General features: G+C 38.4%; 1 protein-coding gene across 1 annotated transcript in view; it reads right to left on the bottom strand.

The window, feature by feature from the left end:
- Positions 1–411: 411 nt before the first annotated feature.
- The window catches only part of Scarb2 (scavenger receptor class B member 2), a 58,086-nt gene continuing 35,893 nt past the window's right edge, over positions 412–22,604 (bottom strand). The window contains exons 4-12 of the mRNA XM_015499274.2: positions 21,532–21,720; positions 20,357–20,448; positions 13,344–13,463; positions 11,596–11,765; positions 9,277–9,395; positions 7,818–7,891; positions 6,261–6,312; positions 3,515–3,673; positions 412–2,980 (exon numbers count right to left, since the gene is read on the bottom strand). Of these exons, the coding sequence (XP_015354760.1) occupies positions 2,942–2,980; positions 3,515–3,673; positions 6,261–6,312; positions 7,818–7,891; positions 9,277–9,395; positions 11,596–11,765; positions 13,344–13,463; positions 20,357–20,448; positions 21,532–21,720 (1,014 nt within the window). The 3' untranslated portion in view covers positions 412–2,941. The remainder of the gene's footprint in view (positions 2,981–3,514; positions 3,674–6,260; positions 6,313–7,817; positions 7,892–9,276; positions 9,396–11,595; positions 11,766–13,343; positions 13,464–20,356; positions 20,449–21,531; positions 21,721–22,604) is intronic.

Genomic DNA, 22,604 nt, shown 5'->3' with positions numbered 1-22,604 from the left:
TTGAGAGGAAGCAGTAGCTCAGGCACAGGACCAAGTGAGGCAGAATGAGGAAATGCTAATAGAAAGCAGCTCCCACTGTGCCCAGTCCTGGTTCAGGAGCCATGTTGAATAAGCATGAGCACTGCTCCTCAGTGGATTAGAACACTGATCAGCTCATTGTGCCTTCTTTGATTTAGGGTTGCCCTTGTATTATTAGCTCTCCCCACACTCCTTTGGGGCTTCCAAGGGCTCTGGAGAAACCCCCGAGGCAGAAAAGCAGAGTATGGGACCAATTGAGGGTAGCCTGAAGGGGTGTGCCTCTTGTAATGTTTTGAACAACCCACAATAAAAAATTAAAAATAAAAAAAAAAGATGTATTTTTTAAGAGAAACTCCATAGACAACTGGACATCAGATGACATATGATTCTCAGTGAACTTTTATATAAAGTTTTTTATTAGTGAAATATTTCATTGCATTAAGGGTAGAAATAAATCAGGCCAAGAATCACATGAAATAAACCAACTGTATAAGATACATGAAGAACATTCTGACACAAGCAGTTTACTCCAGTAATAATGTCCAGAGGGCCAACTATGAGGATCACTTTTGGCAGAATTCATGTCTCAAGCAATTTAAATTAAAAATTAGTCTCCCTTAAGTAAAAACCCCAATAGGGGTTAGTTATGTAGTGCTTATTCCACTTGATCATTGGTGATCTTTCTAGAACATGATGAAATAATTTCTAATGGGAAAAGCCGGGAGCTAAAAGTGGCAATGGCCATTTCCTGCCCTGCGCTCAACTCCCAGTTTTCCCTGCCTGCCATGCTGTGATTACAGCGATGTTGACAATCACAAAGCCTTTGGGGTCTTTCCAGGATGATGGCTGCAAGGGAATAAGCAAGAGGAATAGTTTGCTATTTTCAACCTAAAATCAAATAGGTATAATCATTCTTCTTAACCAACCTATAATTTTGACTATAGTTTATGGATTTGCCACAGACTTTTCAGAAGGAAAATATCAAATGTAGTTTTAAGTTGTCACTGTTAAGAATCATGGCACAAAAATATAATCAATGTATATTTGGTCTCCTTGCCTATATGAGATTTAGTCTAAATGTGTACATCATTTATAGTACTTAAAAGTCTTCTCACAGATATTCATATCGTGAGAATAGAACCAATTAGTACATACTGGCCTATCCGTTTCATTACTGTGGATAAGTAGATACATGATGAACAAAATATGCCAATTATATAATTAAATATTGATAAATATTTAATGTAGGTATTTGGCATTATTGAAGACCAAATATATTTGATATAAATTTTCATGTTTTGATGATTTGGGGTATCGAAGGTTTTTATGTTGATTTATAGAAATGATTAAGTGTATAATGAATTGCTCCTTCAAGAAGGGAAACACATTACATATTGCTTTAGTCTATAGAGAAGAAAAATTTGGGCATGTAAATTAACGTAATTTATTACTTCCCTGTAGGGCTAAGAAACTATGTAAGTGAAATCCATGATTTTTTTCTTCATTTGCTTGCAGTGAAATTCAGTTTTAAACAAATATCAAAAAAATCCCTTTGAATGATTCAGTTGTTAGGAAGTTCTATAGGCACTTTGCCAGATAACTGTATAGGCTTCTCAATTAAAAATGCATGGTGAACTTTGAGAATCAAAGAAAATACCCTTGAATCCTGAACACTGTGACTAATGATGATTCCCAATCTTCTGCCTTTGGTTACACTGAAAACCAAGAAGTATTTTGAAGAGACTTGTCTCTGCTTCTCATCCCAAGGGGACCTTTCTTTAAAGCACATTAGGTGTAGTAGTTTACTTATCATTCTGTCAGCAAAATGATTGTCGCAGGAAATGTAGGGCATTTTCTCTACTCAGTGAATGACAGTGAGCCACAAAACACTGGAAGAAACTGAATCTGAGGAAATAATTTATAAAAAGAGTTTCAAGTTACCAAGAAGACTGCTGAAGAAGAAATGTCTTTCTAATCTAGACAGACTCCCTGAAATTTATGTGTAACTTAGGCTATGGATGGGTAGATTTTTTATATTCATAATTTTACCAAAAAAATCACTCAGTAGTATTGAGTGAGGGATCACTGATTACATCCTCCCAGAAGCATCTTTCCACATCAAGATAATTTTGACTAAAAGTAAAGTTAACTATCTACAAATATCATAACTAGCATTTAGTTCTACTCTACATGAAATATCTGGAGCTATCCTCACCAAGCTTACTTACACATTCTCTTTGTTCACAAAAGTACAACTTAAAAATCCTTAGGAGCATATCACTATCCACTCATGGGTACCACCTCACCTGATCCCTTCCCTGCTTGATTCCCACACAGTATAAATGTAACCAGAAGACCATGTTATTTTCCTGGAGGAATTTGAACTGAAGACTAACATGAAATGCAATATGTAATGTTTTAAAGAGGAAATCAAATGCATTTGAATAATGTACTGGAAAAGGTTATCATTTTACCCTGTATTCGAAACTCTTATTTACTTTTGTTTGGGGAGTGAAGTGGAGGAATACAACATAAAGCAGTATATACGTATTTTGAGCACAAAATTTGGTGAATGAAACATATTGACAGGTAGTATTAACAAGAGATGCAGAGACTTTATATCTACAACTGGTCACAAAATTCTGTAGCTACCCAACAACAAAAAATGACTATACAAGAGTTTATTAAATACTTGCTAGACACATGAAAAAACAGTTTCAGAAACCATGTGATTTTCATGAAGCATAATGGTCAGCCATGTCAGTCTGCTCTTCACCTCTGGCCAACATGCTGTCATCACTTGCCAGCACTGTCTTCTCTCTCCTAACAGGTGAGGAGTCTATGAGGATGTGGAGTTTCCCCTCATCTGTTTCAGGACAGTTCACATGTTCCTTCACCAAGCTCAGGTGATGGTTAAATTCAGTTAGGTTCGTATGAGTGGTGCTCTTTCATCTGCTGTTCCCTGAGACACAGAAGAGAGACAGAAGGGAAGTCAGGTGTTCATGTCAGAAACTGCCCCATATGTGAAGAGTTGGGGTTGGGGTGGTAGGTGGAGGAAGATGGAGGAAAAGAGCCTAATAGTGTGATAAGTAAGTGTGGCCTGGACTAACACAGAGAAGAGTGCTTCTCTGGTATAGGTGTGAAAGTGGTCAGAAAAGGCCTACTGGACAAGGTTACGTCTGAAGCTTAAGGGGCCCTTGAAGAATCAGGCCAAGAGAAGAAATGTGAGTGGGATACATACAGGGATTCCAATCTCACCAAGAAAGCCGCATTCTATCCCCCTGCCTTACTCGACACAGTCTTCTTTGACACACGTGCCTTGCTTACCATTTGGTCCATCAGTAATGTAACCAGGAAATCATTGTGTTCCCACATAGAAAGCCCCAGAATCCATCCTACTGAGCCAGCTAATGGCCCTTCAATGAAGCACAGTTGAGGAATCCTCTGGAAAGTTAACCAAGTAAGAGAGAAAGAAGTTCATTTAACCAGTACTCACCTCCTCCATGGATCCCTGTCCTCGGCAAGCCAGCCAGGTGAAGACCAAACCAAAGAACACACCGAGTGCCATGATGATGTAGGGTATGTTGGTGACAATCAAAGTAGTGTTAATCACAGACTTTAGTCGACTAGCAGTCTCTTTATCAACGAGAACACTCTGCGAAGCAAGAACATAATATTCCCTTGATGACTAAGTATCAGGAGTAATGGTTGTCTTTCAAATCACCGAACACAATTTGGTTATGTCCTTTTGTTAGCAAGCCACATATACTGAAAATTGATTTATATATTAGAGTAACCAGAGGGGGAATTTATTCATGAATATCTTTTCTCCTGAAAACATATGTTAATCTTAACATAAATTATAAAAAAGTGAAAAAGAATTCAGAAATGCTGAGATAATGTATTTTGATCAGATAATTTCTTCAAAATCTAGCTCAGCATTGCTTCCTTCCAGAAGTTACCTCTGGCCACCTCAGACCTGACAAAAGGCCTGTTCTCTAGACTTCCTTCTCACCCTATGGAACCTCCATTTGTTGTTTCTGCATTCCCCATCATAACTGTGGTTTACCTGTTTATCTCCCAGTGACTGTAGGGTCAGTGAATATAAGACATCTCAGTCACCTCTGCACTGGATACAGCACCCAGCACAAAGAAAGTGACCAGTTAATCCTGGTTGACTCCATGGATGAATGAAACACTCCAAAAATGGTGCATGGGAAGTGTCATTTCTCTCTTGATTCATCTATAGTAATCAGGACCAGATGTCTTAACAGAAAGTGTTCAGGTAAGTTGTAGGGCTAACCAGAATTCCAGAGTGTTTTCAGCATGCAGTGCAGAGGAATTCTCATCTAGTGTCATGGATGAGGTATCTAAAGACCTTAATCCCATAAAAACTAAAGGCAACAATTCTGACTTAATTTGCATTGGAGTGAGTCACAAGATGGAATGGTGATTCTTTCAAAAACTGGCCAACACCCCTCAGGGTCAGAATTTCCTTATTGGTAAAAAGATGTTGGGGCAGAAATCTCCAAGGTCATTTCCAGGTCTAATATTTCATTTTTCTAGAGAAGAGAAAAATCGAACTTCTAGGAGACAGCAAAAGCAAAAGCTTTTACTCAATGTTTCGGGATTCAATCAGGTATTTAACAAAAAAGCAAAGCAAAAGCTAGGGGGAGAGCACTTCAAAAATGCCACTCTTCTGAACTCAAACTGGCAGGAAATCATCTGTCTGTACTGTCAAAAAGTTCTATGTTTGTGTCCTTCCCCACAAACAATGACAATGACAATTCCTGGAGCAATCTCAATCAGGTCCTCTAAATTGGCAAATACTGCCTGAATTTTTTCCTATGAAACAATAAGGCTTGTCTTAGAACTGTAATCACAATTTATAAACATGACCACCAACATAATGCTAAATGAAGAAATAAAAGATGCAAACCTGCGTCTATGGTATTATTTCAATAACATCAACTCATAATATCAAAACTAGAAAAATACTTGGAGGCAACAAACATCTGAAGATGTCAACTGTCCTCCTCAAGGACTGAAAGGCTTATCAGTGCTTTACTTTATACACTTTTTTTTTTTTTTGTCATTTCCCAACAGTTCTACAAAGGGCACAGGTTTTACTAAATAGAAAACATTAATCTTTGTTTAGTTGTCTCTGGAAAAAATTTTTAGAAAACACTGAGAAATAAAAACGATACCTTAAGTGGGCATTAGATTTTGTGAATAGTGATTTTAAAAATTCTTTTTCTTACTAATTTCATTAAATTTTCTATGAATAACAAGTATTTTAAGGAAATGGAGAAAAATAATAAAAACTTTAAAATGCGACTGTTAATATTAGAAGTTTACCAATCAATAATTTATTATTATTTTTCTTTTTTATTATTATTTTTTACATTACAATTCTTAATACACCTTTATACCACAATTTATCACGTCTCTGATTGTATATAAGGTATGTTAACACCAAATTCACATCTTCATACATGCATTTTGTATAATGATGAGGGTCTCCTTCCACCATCCGTGCTCAATAATTTATTTAAGGAGAAAAACTTATATGCTTTCCCCTTTAAAACTAGATGAAAGAGGGGAAATGAAGACATATAATCACAGTAAATCAGATACGTGATTTTAAAGAGAGTTTATCACAGGGGTCTTAAATTGACAGGGTTTCAAAGAAGGAGGCAAAGACTTAAGACATATACAGGAGCTCTGGCTATTCTGCTTCAGCAGAGCCGGACAATGCCTCATTTCACTTCTACATTTTGTTTCTCACATAACCAGTTCCAGAAGGGAGTTTTACCCAACTAATGTTCTTGAGAAGGAAAAATTCTGTCATTTTTCCAAAACTCCAAGACACAGGCATTGCCATGTAAACATTTAAGAGAAATTTTCCAAGGACAAACAGTTTTAAAATCATCTTTCCTCCAGCATGGTGGCACGTGCCTATAATCCTACATATTCCAGAGGCAGGAAGATCACAAGTTCAATGCCAGTCTGGAGAATTTAATGAGCCTCTCTCTCAAATAAAAAGGGCTGGGGGTTTAGCTCAGTGATAAAGCACTTGCCTAGCATGTGCTATTCCCAGAACCCGCTCCCCTACAAGTATCTTTCCCCACTTTTTCATATCTTAAATTATACCGAGCTACAATAGAAGACATTATAATGGAAGTTTTCCAAGAGTTAGACAGTTAAAACATACCTGTGGCTCCCTCCCTCTCGGAACTTACCTCATTGAGATACATCACTGGGAAAACCATGGTTCTAATGTCTCCTGTTTCACTACAAAGACAAATGATGAAATTATTTTATAGTTTTCCTCATCACCATAGTACCTTCACCTGGAGAACATGTTTATATGAAAATTTCAGTACATGTTTTTCATTAAATTACCTGGAATTTACAGCAGACTTCTTAGTTATGTTTGCAAACATTATCAATCAGAAGTTATATTTCAGTGTGTCAGTCTAGCAACTCCAAGGGCTGCACTTAGTTTATCATTTTATTATTATTTTTATTATCATCATCATTTTATCAAAACACAAATCACTGAAAGTAAACTCATTAAAATGATTACTGTTCTCCCTAGAATCATCACAAGAAGACTATACCAGATAGAACAATGCCACTGTTCCTCAGAAAGTTTTGTAACTAGGCCACTTAAGTACTAACTTTGAAACAAGAGTCAACTAAATGTTTTCCATGTGCCAGCTTTGTGATGGGTACTTTGAGGACATTATTTGATTCAATTTTTGATGGCAGTCACATGCAGAAGGCATTAATACAGATTTACAGCTGAGAAATTTATAGCTCAGAGAAGATAATTTTCTGAGAATTGCCAAGAGCGGGTGGTGGAGCCAGGATTGTATTCCAGATTTTAGCTACTAAATTATATTGCCTCTTTAATACATATATGAGTGACAATATGCAGGGTTTTTGTTGTTGTTGTTGTTGTTTTTGAGACAGAGTCTCACTATGTTGCCCACACTGGTCTTGAACTTATGGGCTCAAGCAATCTTCTTACTTTTCCTGCTTTAGCCTCCCAAGTACCTGGGACTAAGGTACACTCCACCATACTTGATTGAGAAAGCAGATTCTTACAAACCTCATTTGCTTCTTAAAAAGAACCATGACATAAGATTAAATCTGGTGAATTCAATGGGGGAAACAAAGCAAGATGATAGATAAATAGAATAAGACAGTATGTATAGTTTTGCATCCTGTTTTTCATTCAACATTTTATCATAAGCATTTTCGCATATCTTAAAAAAGTCCCATTGAAAGTTTGGGCAGGAGGTTATACTTAAGAATTCTATCTAAGGAGTGGTTTAAAGGTGGAAAATGGGAGGAAAAGCCTGGACTCAAGAAACTCTTTTAACTGTCCAAATGAGACTTTTGGCTGGCCCCAGATGGGAGCAGAAACAGGGAAGGGATGGCAACCGGAGTCATGGTGTATGATGGGAAAGGCTCGATGGAGTAGGTTAAAGCAGGTTGTATGCACAAGTCTTACTAGCTGTGTGAGCTTCAGCAAGTTTCTTAAATTCTCTGTGCCTTGGTTTCCTCATCTGTAAAATGAGGATAATACAAAGCTGTAAACTAAGGACTTAGAACATCTACAGAAATCATTTGATTAAACAAAACAAGTAAATTCCAAGACCTTGGCACCCATGAAAATGCTGATCATTTCCCCTCCCTGAAGGATGGGGTGAGCAATTAGACACTGCCCCACCAGAAAGTCAAGGTAGCAAAACTAGTTTCTTGCTTCTGTAGAAAAAAGCAAAACTTACATAAAGTCATCTAATTTTTTGACATAAATGTTGATTTGGAACCTCTTGGCTGCTCTTAGGATAATTCCAGTCAACTGCAAATCAGAAGTGAGAAGAAAACATTAGGATTTATTATATCACAAACATGATATTTTCAATCAAGCATCATTTCTATGAGGCTCTGATAAACAGGCGGCTATTACCATGTTTAATGGGCAGAGTAATACAAGGGAAAACTGAACAAGAATTAATTGTGTCAGGTAGACCAATGCTTTCATATGAATGTGAATCCTTGGTAATTCTATAAAAATTCTGATTCAGTAAGTCTGGAGTAGGGCTTGAGACTGGGCATTTCTAAAAAGCTCCCAGGATACTGCCACTTTGCATGGCAAAACCTGAGAGGATCCCAGCAGGAAGGACAGCCACAGATCCCCTGTCAGGGCTGGACAATTGTCCAGAGCTAAGAGGAGGATGGTGGTCCCACCTAGGGAATGGCATCCAAGTCTAGGCCTACATCACAGAGCCCAGGAAGAGTAGCTACATCAGTTGTCTTCCCCAGGGCAGCTCCATCTTTGCACTAATAGAACCATGTCTTGGCAACAAGCACTGCACTCCGTTGGCTGATGAGAACTGATTGGTGGCTAAGAGAGAAGGAAGAAAGTCACACCTGATCTCATTCAACGAAGGATAAGATCACTGGTTCTCAATACAAACGTGATGAGTGTAGCTGAGAGTGAAATGTCCATGAAACGTGGTACTAAAAGAATATTGTTGCTTTTCTTTATTATCCCATAATGTTCAAAGTTCCAAGATAAAGTTATCTGACCTGATTTAGCCTCTACAGTGAGAGACTCTCACATTGTGAAATGATATTCCTATCATTTCAACATGGTTTTAGTTTTTCTCCTCTATGAATACAGGATCAACAATGCATAAATATATCTGAAGTTTTAAAAATTAATAATATCATATAATAAACTCTCAAAAGTCCATAGAAAGAAGTTTACCAAAAGTGACTGAAGCTAATATACATATTTAAATTTCAGCCAAAATGTTCCTGACAGTGAGCAAGCAGAAAGATGTCTTTAACCTTACTGATTTGTGTCCCAATGGGAAAAACATATATATGCTCAGGTCCAGGGTTGGCAACAGAAGACTAACAAGTTAGTTACATGGATCCAATCTCAGGTGTTTCCAATAGCTGAATTTTCACTGCTGCTACCTCCATCCCTCCTTCCTTTTTTTTTTTCAAGTAAGTCTGAAGGTGTTTCTGCATATTAGATCCTCAGACTCAGCCCTCTAATGACAGGGCTGTAAGACCATCCCTCAATCCCTCAATCGGCACTGATCTACCTTTTCCCCACTTGAAGGAATACACATATGTAAAAAAGTGTGTTTCTTAAGATGCTCAGGACTAAGTGAACACTGCATATACAGAATAAAAAATATACTCTTTTACCAAGAAGAAGTGTGTACTCACAGGATTAATGTCCACAAATGTCTCATGATCTTCCTTATTTGGATGCATGCCATGTATGGCAGAAACAAACTTCTCATCGGCCTGGTAAAAGTGTGGGAAAGACATAATAATGGGTGCACCTGCATTTTAATGGAAACAGAAATGAATGAAGGTGGTTTTTAAATTTTTAAAATATAAAATGTATATAAAGTTCTTGAATACAAACTTGGTTCTTAAAGTAAAAAGAAAAGCCATACATAAACTTGAAGACAGTGGGCAAACTAAAATACCTTTCTGTACCTCCTAATTCAAGACTTATGCATCATTTTCTGCCATCTCATATACCCCACATTATTTTATTGCACATTATATATACAGAAGTCCTTGCTAAATTATTTATTCTTCAACAAATATTTATTGAACCTATAAAGTGCAAACTTTATGTACATTAAGTAATACTCCTAGTAGTTCTATGAAATTAGAATTAATATATCCTTGTTTTGCATTTGTAGAAGCTGAGGTTCACAGAAGTTACAAAATTTTCCCAGGGGGCTGGTTGTGGTGGCACACACCTGTAACCCCAGAGGCTGATTCAGGAGGGTCATGAGTTCAAACCCAGCCTAGCAATGGTGAGGCACTAAGCAAGTCAGTGAGACCCTGTCTCTTAATAAAAAAACAAAAAATAGGACCGGGCATGTGGCTCAATGGTGGAGTGCCTCTAAATTTAATCCCCAGTACCAGAAAAGAAAAAGAAAGAAAGAAATTTTCCCAGGATATGTAGCTCTCAGGTTAGGAAGGCAGAATTCTAATTGCATGAGGACATCCCACCTCTAAGTACCCATTTCAATTGCAATTCTTTGGGCTGGCAGTTCTGGCTCAGTGAGAGAGTGCTTTCCTAGTAAGTATGTTGTTCTGGGTTCAATGCCCACCACAAAGAGGGGAAAAATTCTCTACCAGTGAATAGAAATGTATTTTTTCCTTGTTTCTGCTTTTTTTAAAAAATTTATTTTTTATTATTTACCAAAGATAAACTTTGTTCTCCTGGATATGTTGATGCAAGAATTTTTAAAGAGTTTGCCTGGCATAATGAATCCAACTATTATGTATAATTATAATGCACCAATTAAAGAATTAAAAAAGAGAGTTTGCCTGGTTGGTGCTGTATGTCTGTTAACCAGATCAAGGTTTGCCCATATGAAGACGGATTTTTTTTCTTTCTTACTCATTTTAAGAACTGAACAGGGAAATAATTATTAAAGGAAATCTATTCCAGATCTGGATACTGAAAAGAAGATATTGCTGCAAGAAAAATATGGTTTTGGAGAAATGAGCTTATTGGCAAGTAATTTAAATCTGTTTACAAACATACCAGCCCATGGCTCCAGGTACACATCATCTCTCACGTGCATAGCAGTTTGCACTTTACTGCTAAACAGTTCCAAACAGCCCCAATTTTCTTCTCTCTGACCTACAATGACCTTTGAAATGTCTCTTGAGGGTTTAATAAGAGCCAGACACTGTCTACAATTATAAAAAGAGGATTCTGAACATCTATTTAGTAAGTTATTGTGGATAATTCAACATATGACTGTTAAAACTAATCTTCAAGAAGAAGATGAGACTGGGGTTGTGGCTCAGCGGTAGAGTGCTCGCCTAGCATGTGCGAGGCCCTGGGTTTGATCCTCAGCACCACAATAAATAAATAAATAAATAAATGTATTGTGTACAACTACAATTAAAAAATAAATATTTTTAAAAAGTTTAAAAAAAGAAGAAGATAGCTCTGTCAGCCATATCACTGATAATTCTGCCTCATTCAGTATTATCAGTGGTACAGATAAAAGGAGATAAAGGAGCAGACAGTAAGAGACAATGAGAAATCTGTGGTCAGGGTTCAAAACTGATTCTACCTCAAAATCATTATGAATCTTTGCCAAGATATGTTCTTCCTGGAAATCAGATTGTCCAGCTTTTCCTTTAGCATTGTGTGAAACATAAAACCAGTTCATTGCTTTGTATGTATTAACTACATGTAAATATGCAAAACCATTAGAACAGCAGCACATGCAGTAGAAAATGCTCAGTAAATATAAGGTATTATTACAATTAAGACTTCTAAACTACTGCTCAGAAAACAAAAACAAAAACAAAAACATGGCATTCTAAAACAATATCACACACATTTTTTGTTTTTTTGTCATTCAATAGCCATGTTACAAAACATTATTCTGGAAAGGTCAGAATCATTCTTTCTGTTGGGCTGGCATCATGTTCTTGGTTGCACTTCCCATCTTTCTGTACCCTAGACCACCACGATCCAAGTCTCTCTTGAGTTCTTACCATTTTTGCAGATGCTGACATTCAACACTCCTGACCCCAAGCACTTTCCTTCAGGTAGACAGAAGCCGGCATTGTCTGAGGTATTGGCTAATATTTCTGCAGGCACCTTATACCGGAAGGCGGGCAGTCCCTGTACACTCTCAAAGTCACTGAAAGTTATGTACACTGACCTGTTAGGATGTAAGAATAAAAAGTCAGTGTGGGCTCTAGTCAGCATGATCTGCCCAGAATGGGTAAGTGACCTATAGTTCTCAGGGACAACACAGCCCAAAGCTATGGGTAAGTGGAAAATGAAGATGCAAAAGAATGATTGAAAGGTGTTCGGCCAACTCACTGTGAAATAAAGTAGGTCGATTGTAATGAAAGATGTTGAAGAGGTGGCAACTATGGTAATATCCAATGAGGCCAGGGAAAACAGAATGTGTGGTAAAAAATTAAAAAGATAACATAAGCAGAGTGTGGTAGCACACACCTGCAGTCCAGCCACTTGGGAGGCTGAGGCAGCAGAGAGAGACCCCATGTCAAAAAGAAGAAGAGACGGAGGAAAAGAAGGAAGACATCTGGAATGGAGACATGTTTAAAAATAAATAAATAAAAGAGTCCTCTAGACCAGCATGGACAGTGTGGTGACCACAAGCAGAGAAGGTGGCACCAAGTGTAAGACACAAGCAAAGCACAAGTGGAAAAGATGGGGCTGGAGTTCTGGCTCAGTGGGTAGAGCACTTGCCTGGCATGTGTGAGGCACTGGGTTTGATTCTCAGCACCACATATAAATAAATGAATAAAATAAAGGTCCATTAACTACTAAAAAATGTATTAAAAAAACTACATTGAGATTCCATCTCACTCCAGTCAGAATGGCAATTATGAAGAATAACAATAAATGTTGGCAAGGATGTGGGGAAAAAGGTACACTCATACATTGCTGGTGGGACTGCAAATTGTTATCACCATTCTGGAAAGCAGTAGGGAGATTCCTCAGAAACCTACAATGGAACCACCATTTGACCCAGTTATCCCACTCCTCGGCATATACCCAAAGGACTTAAAATTAGCATACTATAGTGGTGCAGGCAAATCAATTTTTTACAGAAGCTCAATTCACAGTAGCTAAACTACATAACCAAGTGCCCTTCAGCAGATGAATGATAAAGAAAATGTGGTAAATATATACAATGGACTATGACTCAGTCTTAAAGAAGAATGGAATTTTGGTATTTTCCAGTAAATGGATGGAACTGGAGGCTATCATGCTAAGTGAAATAAGCCAACCCTCCAAAACCAAAGGCTAAATGTTCTCTCTGATATGTGGATGCTAACGCACAATAAGGGGTAGGGGGATAGAAGCTCACTGGATTAGACAAAGGGGAATAAAGGGAAGGGAGAGGGATGGGAGTAGGAAAGACAGTAGAATTAATTGGACATAACTTTCCTATGTTCACATATGAATATGTGACCAGTGAAACACCACATCATGTACAACCACAAGAATGGGAAAGTGTACTCCATGTAAGTATTGTAGGTCAAAATACACTCTACTGTCATGTATATATAAAAAGAACAAATAAAAAAAATCATTGGAAAAAAAAACAAACAGGCTCTGGAGTCTGTGCTCTTTCAATGTGCCATCAGCATTTATCACTATTATGCATAATGAGTACATTTGCACACATTCCTCATGCTTTAGGTGTTCTTGTAGTAAAAATCCTTAGTTTTAAAAAATAGAAACTTATTTTTAAAGTTCTTACCTGCAGAAATCAGATGGGAAGACATAAAGGACTTCATCTTTGGTTATTAATGGATGAAAAGAATCTCCATCTGTCCCATTAATCATATTGCATTTGTCCGTTGCCCACCAGTTAAGTGACCTACAATTGATAAGCACAAGAAAGAGTCATGATGATCAAAATGGAATATAGATTCTTTTAAATGGTCAAGACTTTCCAATATGGAATCGGACCTGGCTATATTCATACACAGACACAGAGTACTAGGGATTAGGAGAGGAGAAAAAGAAGGTCCTGGACCTCAAATCCATCTTAATAACATAAAAGCTCAAAAGCCTTATTTTCTTCTTCCAAACTGTGTATCCTACATAAAGATTTAGGAATATTGATTTACTTAAAGCAGTAACCCAATTTAGCATTAATAATGCCTTGTCCACAGCCAGCCCAGGCCACAGACAGACTCTGAATAGACATATATGGCTCTATAATATTCATGACAGAGTCAATGCATCTTCTGAATACTACTCTCTTCCAAAAATAATGGAGGACTTCTCTTGGATCACAAGAAATACTGAAATGACTTTATGCTAACTGAAAGCGCAGTTGAGATAGCATGTTTTTTAAAAATCAGTTTTTAGCCATGTGTGGTGGCACATGCCTATAGTTTCAACAATTCAGGAGGCTGAGGCAGGAGGATCACAAATGTGAGGCCAACCTCAGCAACGTAGTGAGACCTGATGTCTAAACAAACAAACAAATGAAGGAGGATGTAACTCAGTGGTAAAGCACCATTGGGTTCAATTCCCAGCACCAAATACACACACACACACACACACACATTTGTATGTATGTTTTAAACTAATGATATATCAATGGAATAAATACTTATGTCCACTCCAAATTCAAGTGTTGAAATCCTAATCCCCAAGGTGATAGTAACAGTAGGATCTTTGGGAGGTGAACAGGTCACAAAAGCAGAGCCCTGATGAATGACATTAGTACCCTTGTTAAAGAGAAGCCAGTGGTTCCCTTCCCCTTCCCATGTGAAGTTACAGTGAGAAGAAAGTCACCGTGAGGAACAGAGCCCTCGCCAGTCACGAATCAGCCAGGGCCTTGATCCTGGACTTCCCAGCATTCAAAACAGTTTCTGTAAGCTGCTCAGTCTATGATAATTTGTTTTAGTGGTTTGAATAGACTAAACCAGTTCAAAATTCAAAAGAAAGGAAAGGGCAGGCAATAAGTAGTAATTTCTCCAATTTCGGTTCCAGATGACACTTTAAGTTCAAGAACTTGGGGCTTTTCCCAAGTCCGAGTAAAGTTGTGGGTGATAAAACATGAAAGGAGAATATCTGGAAAGTCTATACTAGAACTCAAACTTCTCCTTAGATATGGTAGAGATGAGAGATGCCAAGTGGTGAGTAGGTCTAAAGACATTTGGTGGCAGATTTGAAAGCAAGGAGCAAGAACTGGAAGTTCCTCCCTGAAGTTAATAAAGATTAAAAGTGGTCCACCACGGGTTTGAAATCAGGGTCTAACGGGCAGAGATCAAAGATGCCAAAGAGCCGGGCACTGTGGCACTCCTGTAATGCCAGTGACTCATGAAGGCTGAGGCAGGAGGATTGCAAGTTTGAGGCCAGTCCAGGGAACTTAGAGAAACACTGTCTCAACATTTTGAAGCCTTACGAAGGTCGGGGGTTGTAGTTCTGTGATAGAGCACAACTGGGTTCAGTCCCCAATACTGAGAAAAAAAGAAGCAGCCAAAGAGCAGGGTGTAGTGGTGCACCTCTGGAACCAGCTGTTCGGGAAGCTGAAGCAGGAGGATAACAAGTTCGAGGCCAGGCTGGGCAACTTAGCAAGATCCTGTCTCAAGATAAAAAATAAAATAAAATGAAGGGCTGAGGGTGAGTATGTGGCAGGGCTGTCTGCTGTTGTATTTCACTGGCTACTCAGAATCTCCCTGTCCCCTCCCCTGGGCTTGTGACTCCACCTTGAGGAACCCCCTTTGTCCTCCAGTTCAGAAGGCCTAACTCCCCTAGAGCTCTTGCCCCTGCCTGCTGGGTTCCTGCTGCAGCCCAGTGCCCGGGCAGACAACGACCTATCCTACCTGTGAGGCAGCACCATGGGTGAGGAGCCTGCTCCTGGCTGACAGCTCTGGTCCCCAGGTGTGAGGGGCCACACAAAGGGGGCTTTACAAGCTCAGTGCCCTTGGAGCCATCCCCACTGGCCCCTAGAATGGTCTGGATGAGCCCCCCCCCCCTTCAGATGTCTGCCAGAAGCTGCACTAGGGTACTGTGTGCCCATCTTCTGGTGTCCTCCGGCCCACGCAACACCCTCTTCCCCTCTCCTGAGGCCTCTGAGCACTTGGGTCTGTCTCCCTCTGTAGTTTGGGGTCTGGTAGGTGAGGTGAGTGGAGGTGACATGTCCATAGTGTCCCCTGTAGAACAGGCAATGTAAACCATACTTGGCCCCAGCCCAGGTCTGGGCCTTGTGCTAGTGATGGCATTCCTTGGGTCCAAGCATGGATGGCCCATCAGAGCAGAGAGTGCCATCAGAAAGCAGAGGTGAGCTGTGTGACGACAGTCCCCCATTTGTTCAAATTGTCAGAAAGGTCTCTGTGATGCCTGTCTCATTCCCCTGTTTTGAAGGTCCCTTTGTGGGGGATTCCCTGCAGGACAATAAAGAGTTATTGAATAAAAAAAAAAAAAAAAAAGAGGAGGGGGGGCTTGTGTGTGGTTCAGTGGTAGAATGCTTGCCTAGCATGTGCAAGGTCCTCAGGCTCCTCCCCAATTTAAAAAAAAAAAAGGCCAAAGAAAGCAGCTTGTACCTGCTGTTTGGATTTAAACTTATGGCAAGTTTAGTGGCTGGGGAGGTGGGAAAACCCAGACATACACTCATAACCAGAAGTGGAGCCCAGCTTTCTGCTGATTTCCCCCAGTGCAACTGCCAGAGGCTCCCATGGGCACACTGGTTCTGGACTGGGGACTCCAGAGTATGAGACTTGGAGGAAGTACAAAATCCGTACAGAGAGAGGTAAGGAGAGACAAGTAAACCCGTGCACACTGATAACAGACTCCCTTCCCAACTAAGGTAATTCTGCAAATCAAGATTCCTTTAGGGGCTGGGATTGTGGCTCAGTGGCAGAGCACTTGCCTAGAATGTGTGAAGCACCAGGTTCTATCCTCAGCACCACATATAAATAAGCAAAAAATAAAGGTACATCAACAACTAAAATAATTTTAAAAAAAAGATTCATTTAATTGAAGGAAACTTACATTAAAGGACCAGAAGCAAAATCAACAACAAAGAAATGAATTCACTTTAGAAGAAATTAAAATAATGAAACAACCTGGCCAATACTTCAAATATGTATGCTGGTTAGTATCCTTCAAGAGACAATTGAAAAAATAACATCCTTAAAAAATAGTGGGAAATTATTTAAAAAATAAAAAAGAATGAAATAAGGAAGATACAAAAATGGAAAATAAAGAAATCTTAGATATAAAAAATTAGGTTATTTTTTTGGGGGGGGGCACTCAGTATAGGAATAAAACCCAGGCTGTACATAGCTAAAGAGAAAACTGAACTGGAAGATAGTTCTAAGGAATTTACAAAAATAAAAGCTCAGAAAAATTAAAAATTAAAGGACCAAGATACAGAAAGTAGATGAGAGGCTTCAATAAATGTGTAAGAGGAATTCAGGGACTCGGGGAGTAAGTATGACTAGGCTGAAAAATACCAGAGGGGCTGGGTTGTGGGTCAGTGGTAGAGCACTTGCCTAGCATGTGTGAGGCACTGGGTTCAATTCTCAGCACCACATATAAATAAATAAAATAAAGGTCTATTGACAACTAAAAAATATTAAAAAATTAATACCAGAGAAACATTGATTGAAGAGATAATTGCTGAAAGTATTCAAGGTATCCCTCAAGGGCCAAACAAAATAAATACAATAAATTCAGATCTGGACACGGTTTTGCAGAAGATAAAGGGAAAAGATAAAGACCAAAGGTCAATGGAGTAACAGCACTGTAATTTTGAATGGTTGGCCTAGAATTCTGTACCTGGCTAAAATCATTCAAAACTCAGAGTGGAATAATGACATTTAAATGTCATTTGCATATATATATGTTAATATATGCAAAGTCACAGAGATTTTACCACCTCAGAGCCTTACTGAATGAAAGAGCTAAGCATGCTGGGTTTCTCCAACTATTAACATTCTGGACTTGGGACTTTTCTGTCCTGTATTGGTAGGCTTTAGGGCTGCAATGCCACTACCCTGTAGACAGATGCCAGCAGCACTCCTCGGTTGAGACAACTAAAAAATGTCCAGACATCAACAAATGTCTCCTGGGCTGGGATGGGTGGCAAAATGACCTGTGATTGCAAATCACCATATCAACAGACAATCTTTAGCAAGAAGAAAAATGAACCCAGGAGGAAGATATGAGAAGAAAAAAAAGTATAAATTAGTAAATATGTTGGTGAGATAATGATTTTTTAAAAATTTGTATTTCTTAAAAGAGGTAGTATGTTAGGTACACCGTTCAGCATTTTGCCTTAATAATTCTTACAGAAAATGCTTTTTATTTTTTCCTGTTCTTTAACTAGCCAGATGACTGATATGGAATAAGCACTAACAGGACAAGTTAACCGCTTATATTTAACTTGGTAAGAGCTTATGAAATAAGGTGTAGACAAGAGTAACAAGGAAGAGGTATATGTGTGGGTGGTAAGATCTGGGTAAAGTTATTGTCTTGTTTGGAAGGAGAAAAAAGAAGAAACAGATGTTGAGAAAAGTTGTAGCTAAATATGAATCATAAAAACCTAAGTGTGGAAGCAAATGTAGAAATAAGTCCAATGTATCAAATAACATATCATTGTATCACAAATGTACCCATAATTACAACATCTATATAAAACGATTAAGCTCTCCTATTAAAAGCCTGGAAAATAGATTGGATATAGAATGACATCCAGCTATATCCTGTTTACAAGTAAATTTCCCTTCTAGCCCAATACCTAGCCACCTCGCACTTCCTCCACCCCACCACCAGACTGTTAGACAGTCATCCTGGCTTCTTCTAAATTCTTTTAGAGATCTTATATATTCGGGTGTGTGTGTAAATATGTTTGTATACATATATGTGCATGCTTTAAAAATTTATATGACTGTTAATTTAAAAATAGTTCAAAAATTGTGACGCTAGTAGAGTTCCCCCTCATTCTGCACCCAGTTTCTCCCACTTGTTAGCATTGGGCATTATTGTAGAACATTTGTTACAATTAATGAAGTAACGTAGATATGTTATTATTAACTGATGTTCATACAATATTCCCATTTCCTTAGTTTTCCTCTGATGTTCTATTTCTGTTCCGGGATCCATCCAAGACACTACGTGACACATCCTGGTCATATTTCCTGGGGTTCTTCTGTGTTGTAATACTTTATCACACTTGCCTTTGTATTTGATGACCTTGACAGTTTTGAGCAGGGATGGCTGGGTATTTTTTAAAAATATCCCTCCTTGAGGATTAGTCTGGTGTTTTTCTCATGGCTGGGCTTTAGGAAGAAGACCACAGAGACGAAGTACCACTTTGTGCCTGTTATCACACGGTATCGACACGACCTGCCACTGTTGATGCCCTTGGCTACCTGGCTGAAGAGGAGTTTGCCTGTTTTCATCTCTGTGAGGTGACTGCTCACCCTCCTTACTGCCTCCTTGGTTTGTTTGACATGGTTCATGTTTGGACATGCTTTTAAAATTTGTATTTCTTAAAAGCGGTAGTATGTTAGGTACACCGTGCAGCATTTTGCCTTAATAATTCTTACAGAAAATGCTTTTTATTTTTTCCTGTTCTTTAACTAGCCAGATGACTGATACAGAATAAGCACTAACAGGACAAGTTAACCGCTCATTTCCTGGGTTTTCTGGAATCTACCTTTGAAACAGAAAGAAATGTACCTCACAGATATTAGCTAAGCTTTCTGTAAAATTATTCCAATGAATTAGAAATACGGTAATATGATATGCTTACGTTACACCTAAAATTGCTATTGACATTTTTCATTATGTTACCCAAAGTTCTTTTTACAAAAAAATATACATGATGAATTTCTCTCAGAATTTGAAGTCAGGATGCAGTCTATTTCCTTGAAATAACACAGCCATAAACCCCACAAAACTCATTGTATATCCCTTTTCCTGGATTACTCTGGAGTTTACAAGTAAATCAAATGTTCAGGAATGGAACTCCTTGACTTTGGGCTTTGAAGAATTAGCCTCCTTCTCCGTAAAAGGTTTCTCATTTTTCTGACTCTAAAAAAAAAAATCAGATTATTTTGTTTTCTATATAGCTTTATTGTAAGCTATCTCAGCTCCTGTTTTGGAAGTAGCTTAGTGATACATTGTAAGTATTAAAATATAAAACATTCTTAAAATGCTGTAATACTGAACTTACACATATTTTATCTTTAGAGAAAAATACATCAACAATTCACAACCATGAAATTAAAAAGAGAACCAGAATCATCCTTCCCTCCTCAAACAATCACTGGTTGGAAAGTATTTGTGCTGTGGCTATGGCACATCTTTCCATGACTACTGAGAAAGAGAGAGACTTGACCCTGACTTGTAATTTACACCTGATCCTGATAACTCTACAAATCATTATTATTTAATTTAAAAAATATATCATGTCCCCTTAATTTACAAAATAATTACAAGAATATTTATACATTTTCACATTTACATATTTATACATTTTCATCCAAAAATGCTAAAATTTTTAAAAATATTTTTTTAAGAGAGAGAGAGAATTTTTAATATTTATTTTTTAGTTTTCGGCGGACACAACATCTTCGTTTGTATGTGGTGCTGAGGATCGAACCCGGGCCGCACGCATGCCAGGCGAGTGCACTACCGCTTGAGCCACATCCCCAGCCCCCAAAATGCTAAAATTTTTAAAGAATGTATACTTAGTTCAAATAAAAGATGAAAAAAATAATTAAAACTATAAGTCGTTAGACTTACGTTTTTCCATTCCACTCCACAATTTTTGTAAAGTTAAGGTAATTGTCTTCTCCAGTTAGGAAAACATAATCTCCATCATTAGTTCCATTTTTCTGAAAATAAATGAATGTGATAACTTAATTAACTTTTTGTCACTTTGTCTAGGATAGGCTGTTCAGTTGTTTGGTTAAACACAAGTCTAGATGTGCTATTGTGACAGAATTTCATGGATGGAATAAATACCTACAATCAGTTAACTAACTAAAAGAGATCACCCTCAAGAACGTGAGTGGGTGAGGCAGATGCCTATAATCCCAACTGCTCAGGAGGCTGAGGCAGGAGGATTGCAAATTCAAAGCCAGCCTCAGGATTTAGTGAGGCCCTAAGCAACTCAGCAAGACCCTGTTTCAAAATGAAAAACTTTTTTTTTAAAAGCACTGGAGCTGTGGCTCAGTGGTTAATTTAACCCTGGGTTAAGTTCCTAGTATATATAAAAAAAAAATTGTGAATTGGTAGACCTCATTCAATCAATTCAAAGGCTTGAGAACAAAATCTGAAGCATCCTGGAGAAGGAATTTTTCAGAAGACTGTGACATAGATAAGAGTAAGATTCTCAGATAGGCTGAACTTGAAAATAACTACATATTTAAAGATAAGCAAACTACCTGTGATCCTGGAGCCTACCTACCCCTAATATAACACTTTCTTCCTGAGGTTAATTTTGTCTATTACCAACTTGCCAACTATTTATGTTACTCAAGAATTTTTTCCTCAAAAAAAAAAACACTACTTTCTTGTCAGGCATGGTGGCAGATTCCTATGATTCCAGCTACTTAGGAAGCTGAAACAGGGAGGGTTGAGGCCGGTCTTGGCAACTTAGCAAGACCCTGTCTCAAAATAGAATTTAAAAAGGGCTGGGGATGTAGCTCAGGGGTAGAGCACTTTCCTAGCATGTGCAAGCCCTGAATTCAATCCCCAGCTTCAGGATAAAAAACAAAAAAAAAAAAAACAAAACAAAAAACCACATGCACATACACTTTCTTATTTTTCATACAGTATAAGACACATTTAGAATGACAGACAATTTTGGAATTCTAGAAGAAAATTTAAGGTAAGAAGAAATCTTGGTTGGGGTGCCTCCCCCCTTGCCCTCACCATAAGCTGAACAAAGAAGCTTTGAAGAAAACTCAACGTACCTCATAAAACAGGCCAAAATATGGGGAGATGTCAGATCTGAAGGCATGGATGAGGGACAAGATCTCATCTTTGTAGCCCCAGAGCAATTCGTCAACCGTGTGAGTCACGAAGAGCTTCTGCTGATAGGCTTTCAACATGGCTTCGATGAGTGTCCTGAGGAAGCGGACCTGGGCCCATTCTATGACAGTCTGGGTGACAAAGGCAACTTAAGATCAGAGTGTGCTCCTCTCCAAAACACCTCTCTTCTACTATCCCTCATCAAGAGGGGCTGGAAACTTCTATGTTGAGGTTAAAGAGCTGAAAATCAGTCTGTGAGCTCCTCTCTGGTTGCATGTGGAATAATAAGGCTCTTCAGTTGTTGTTATTTCTCATATTATGTTTTGTAAATGTGAGCTTAGCATCCTCATTTGCAGGCTGTCATCCCAACATCACAGAAGGGGGAAGTTCTTGTGAATACGTGGCATTTTGACCACACGGTGGCGCTATGGTTCCTTCTGAGCGGAGCTGAAAGTTGTACCCTCATTATAAAAGGTACACCACTAGGTCGCAGAGTAAGGCAGGATCTGAGATCCATATTCCCTCAGGTTCTAGGTCCAACAAGTGTCTAACTGAATATGTATGGGGAAGTCACCAAGAGGTTGGTGTACTTGAATCAGAAAGTTTCCTGGTCCCAGAGGCTCGGGAGGCTGAGGCAGGAGAATCGCAAGTTCAAAGCCAGCCACAGCAATTTAGCCAGGCCCTAAAGCAACTTAGCAAGACTCTGTTTCAAATTTTTAAAAAAATATAAAAAGGGCTGGGGATGTGGCTCAGTGGTTAAGCACCTCTGGGTTCAATCCCTGGTCCCCCACAACCATCAAAAACAAGTTTCTTGGGTTTCAGTATAGTATAGGCAGAGTATAGGTGCCATTATAAGATGGAATTGCCATTATCAATAGGTTCTAATCAATGGCCCATTCTTTGCAATTTGAAAAAGGGAGGAAAAAAGTCAATCCGCATATTTCGAGAATCTGAAATTCCAGATAGAAATCTGAACTAAGAAGTGGTATGCGAATTCTATTGCTAGAATAACAAA

The sequence above is a fragment of the Marmota marmota genome, unplaced genomic scaffold, assembly GCF_001458135.2.
Source record: "Marmota marmota marmota unplaced genomic scaffold, marMar, whole genome shotgun sequence".
Lineage (NCBI taxonomy): Eukaryota > Metazoa > Chordata > Mammalia > Rodentia > Sciuridae > Marmota > Marmota marmota.
Note: the sequence above shows the minus strand (reverse complement) of the source record. Positions and strands in the feature narration are given on the sequence as shown.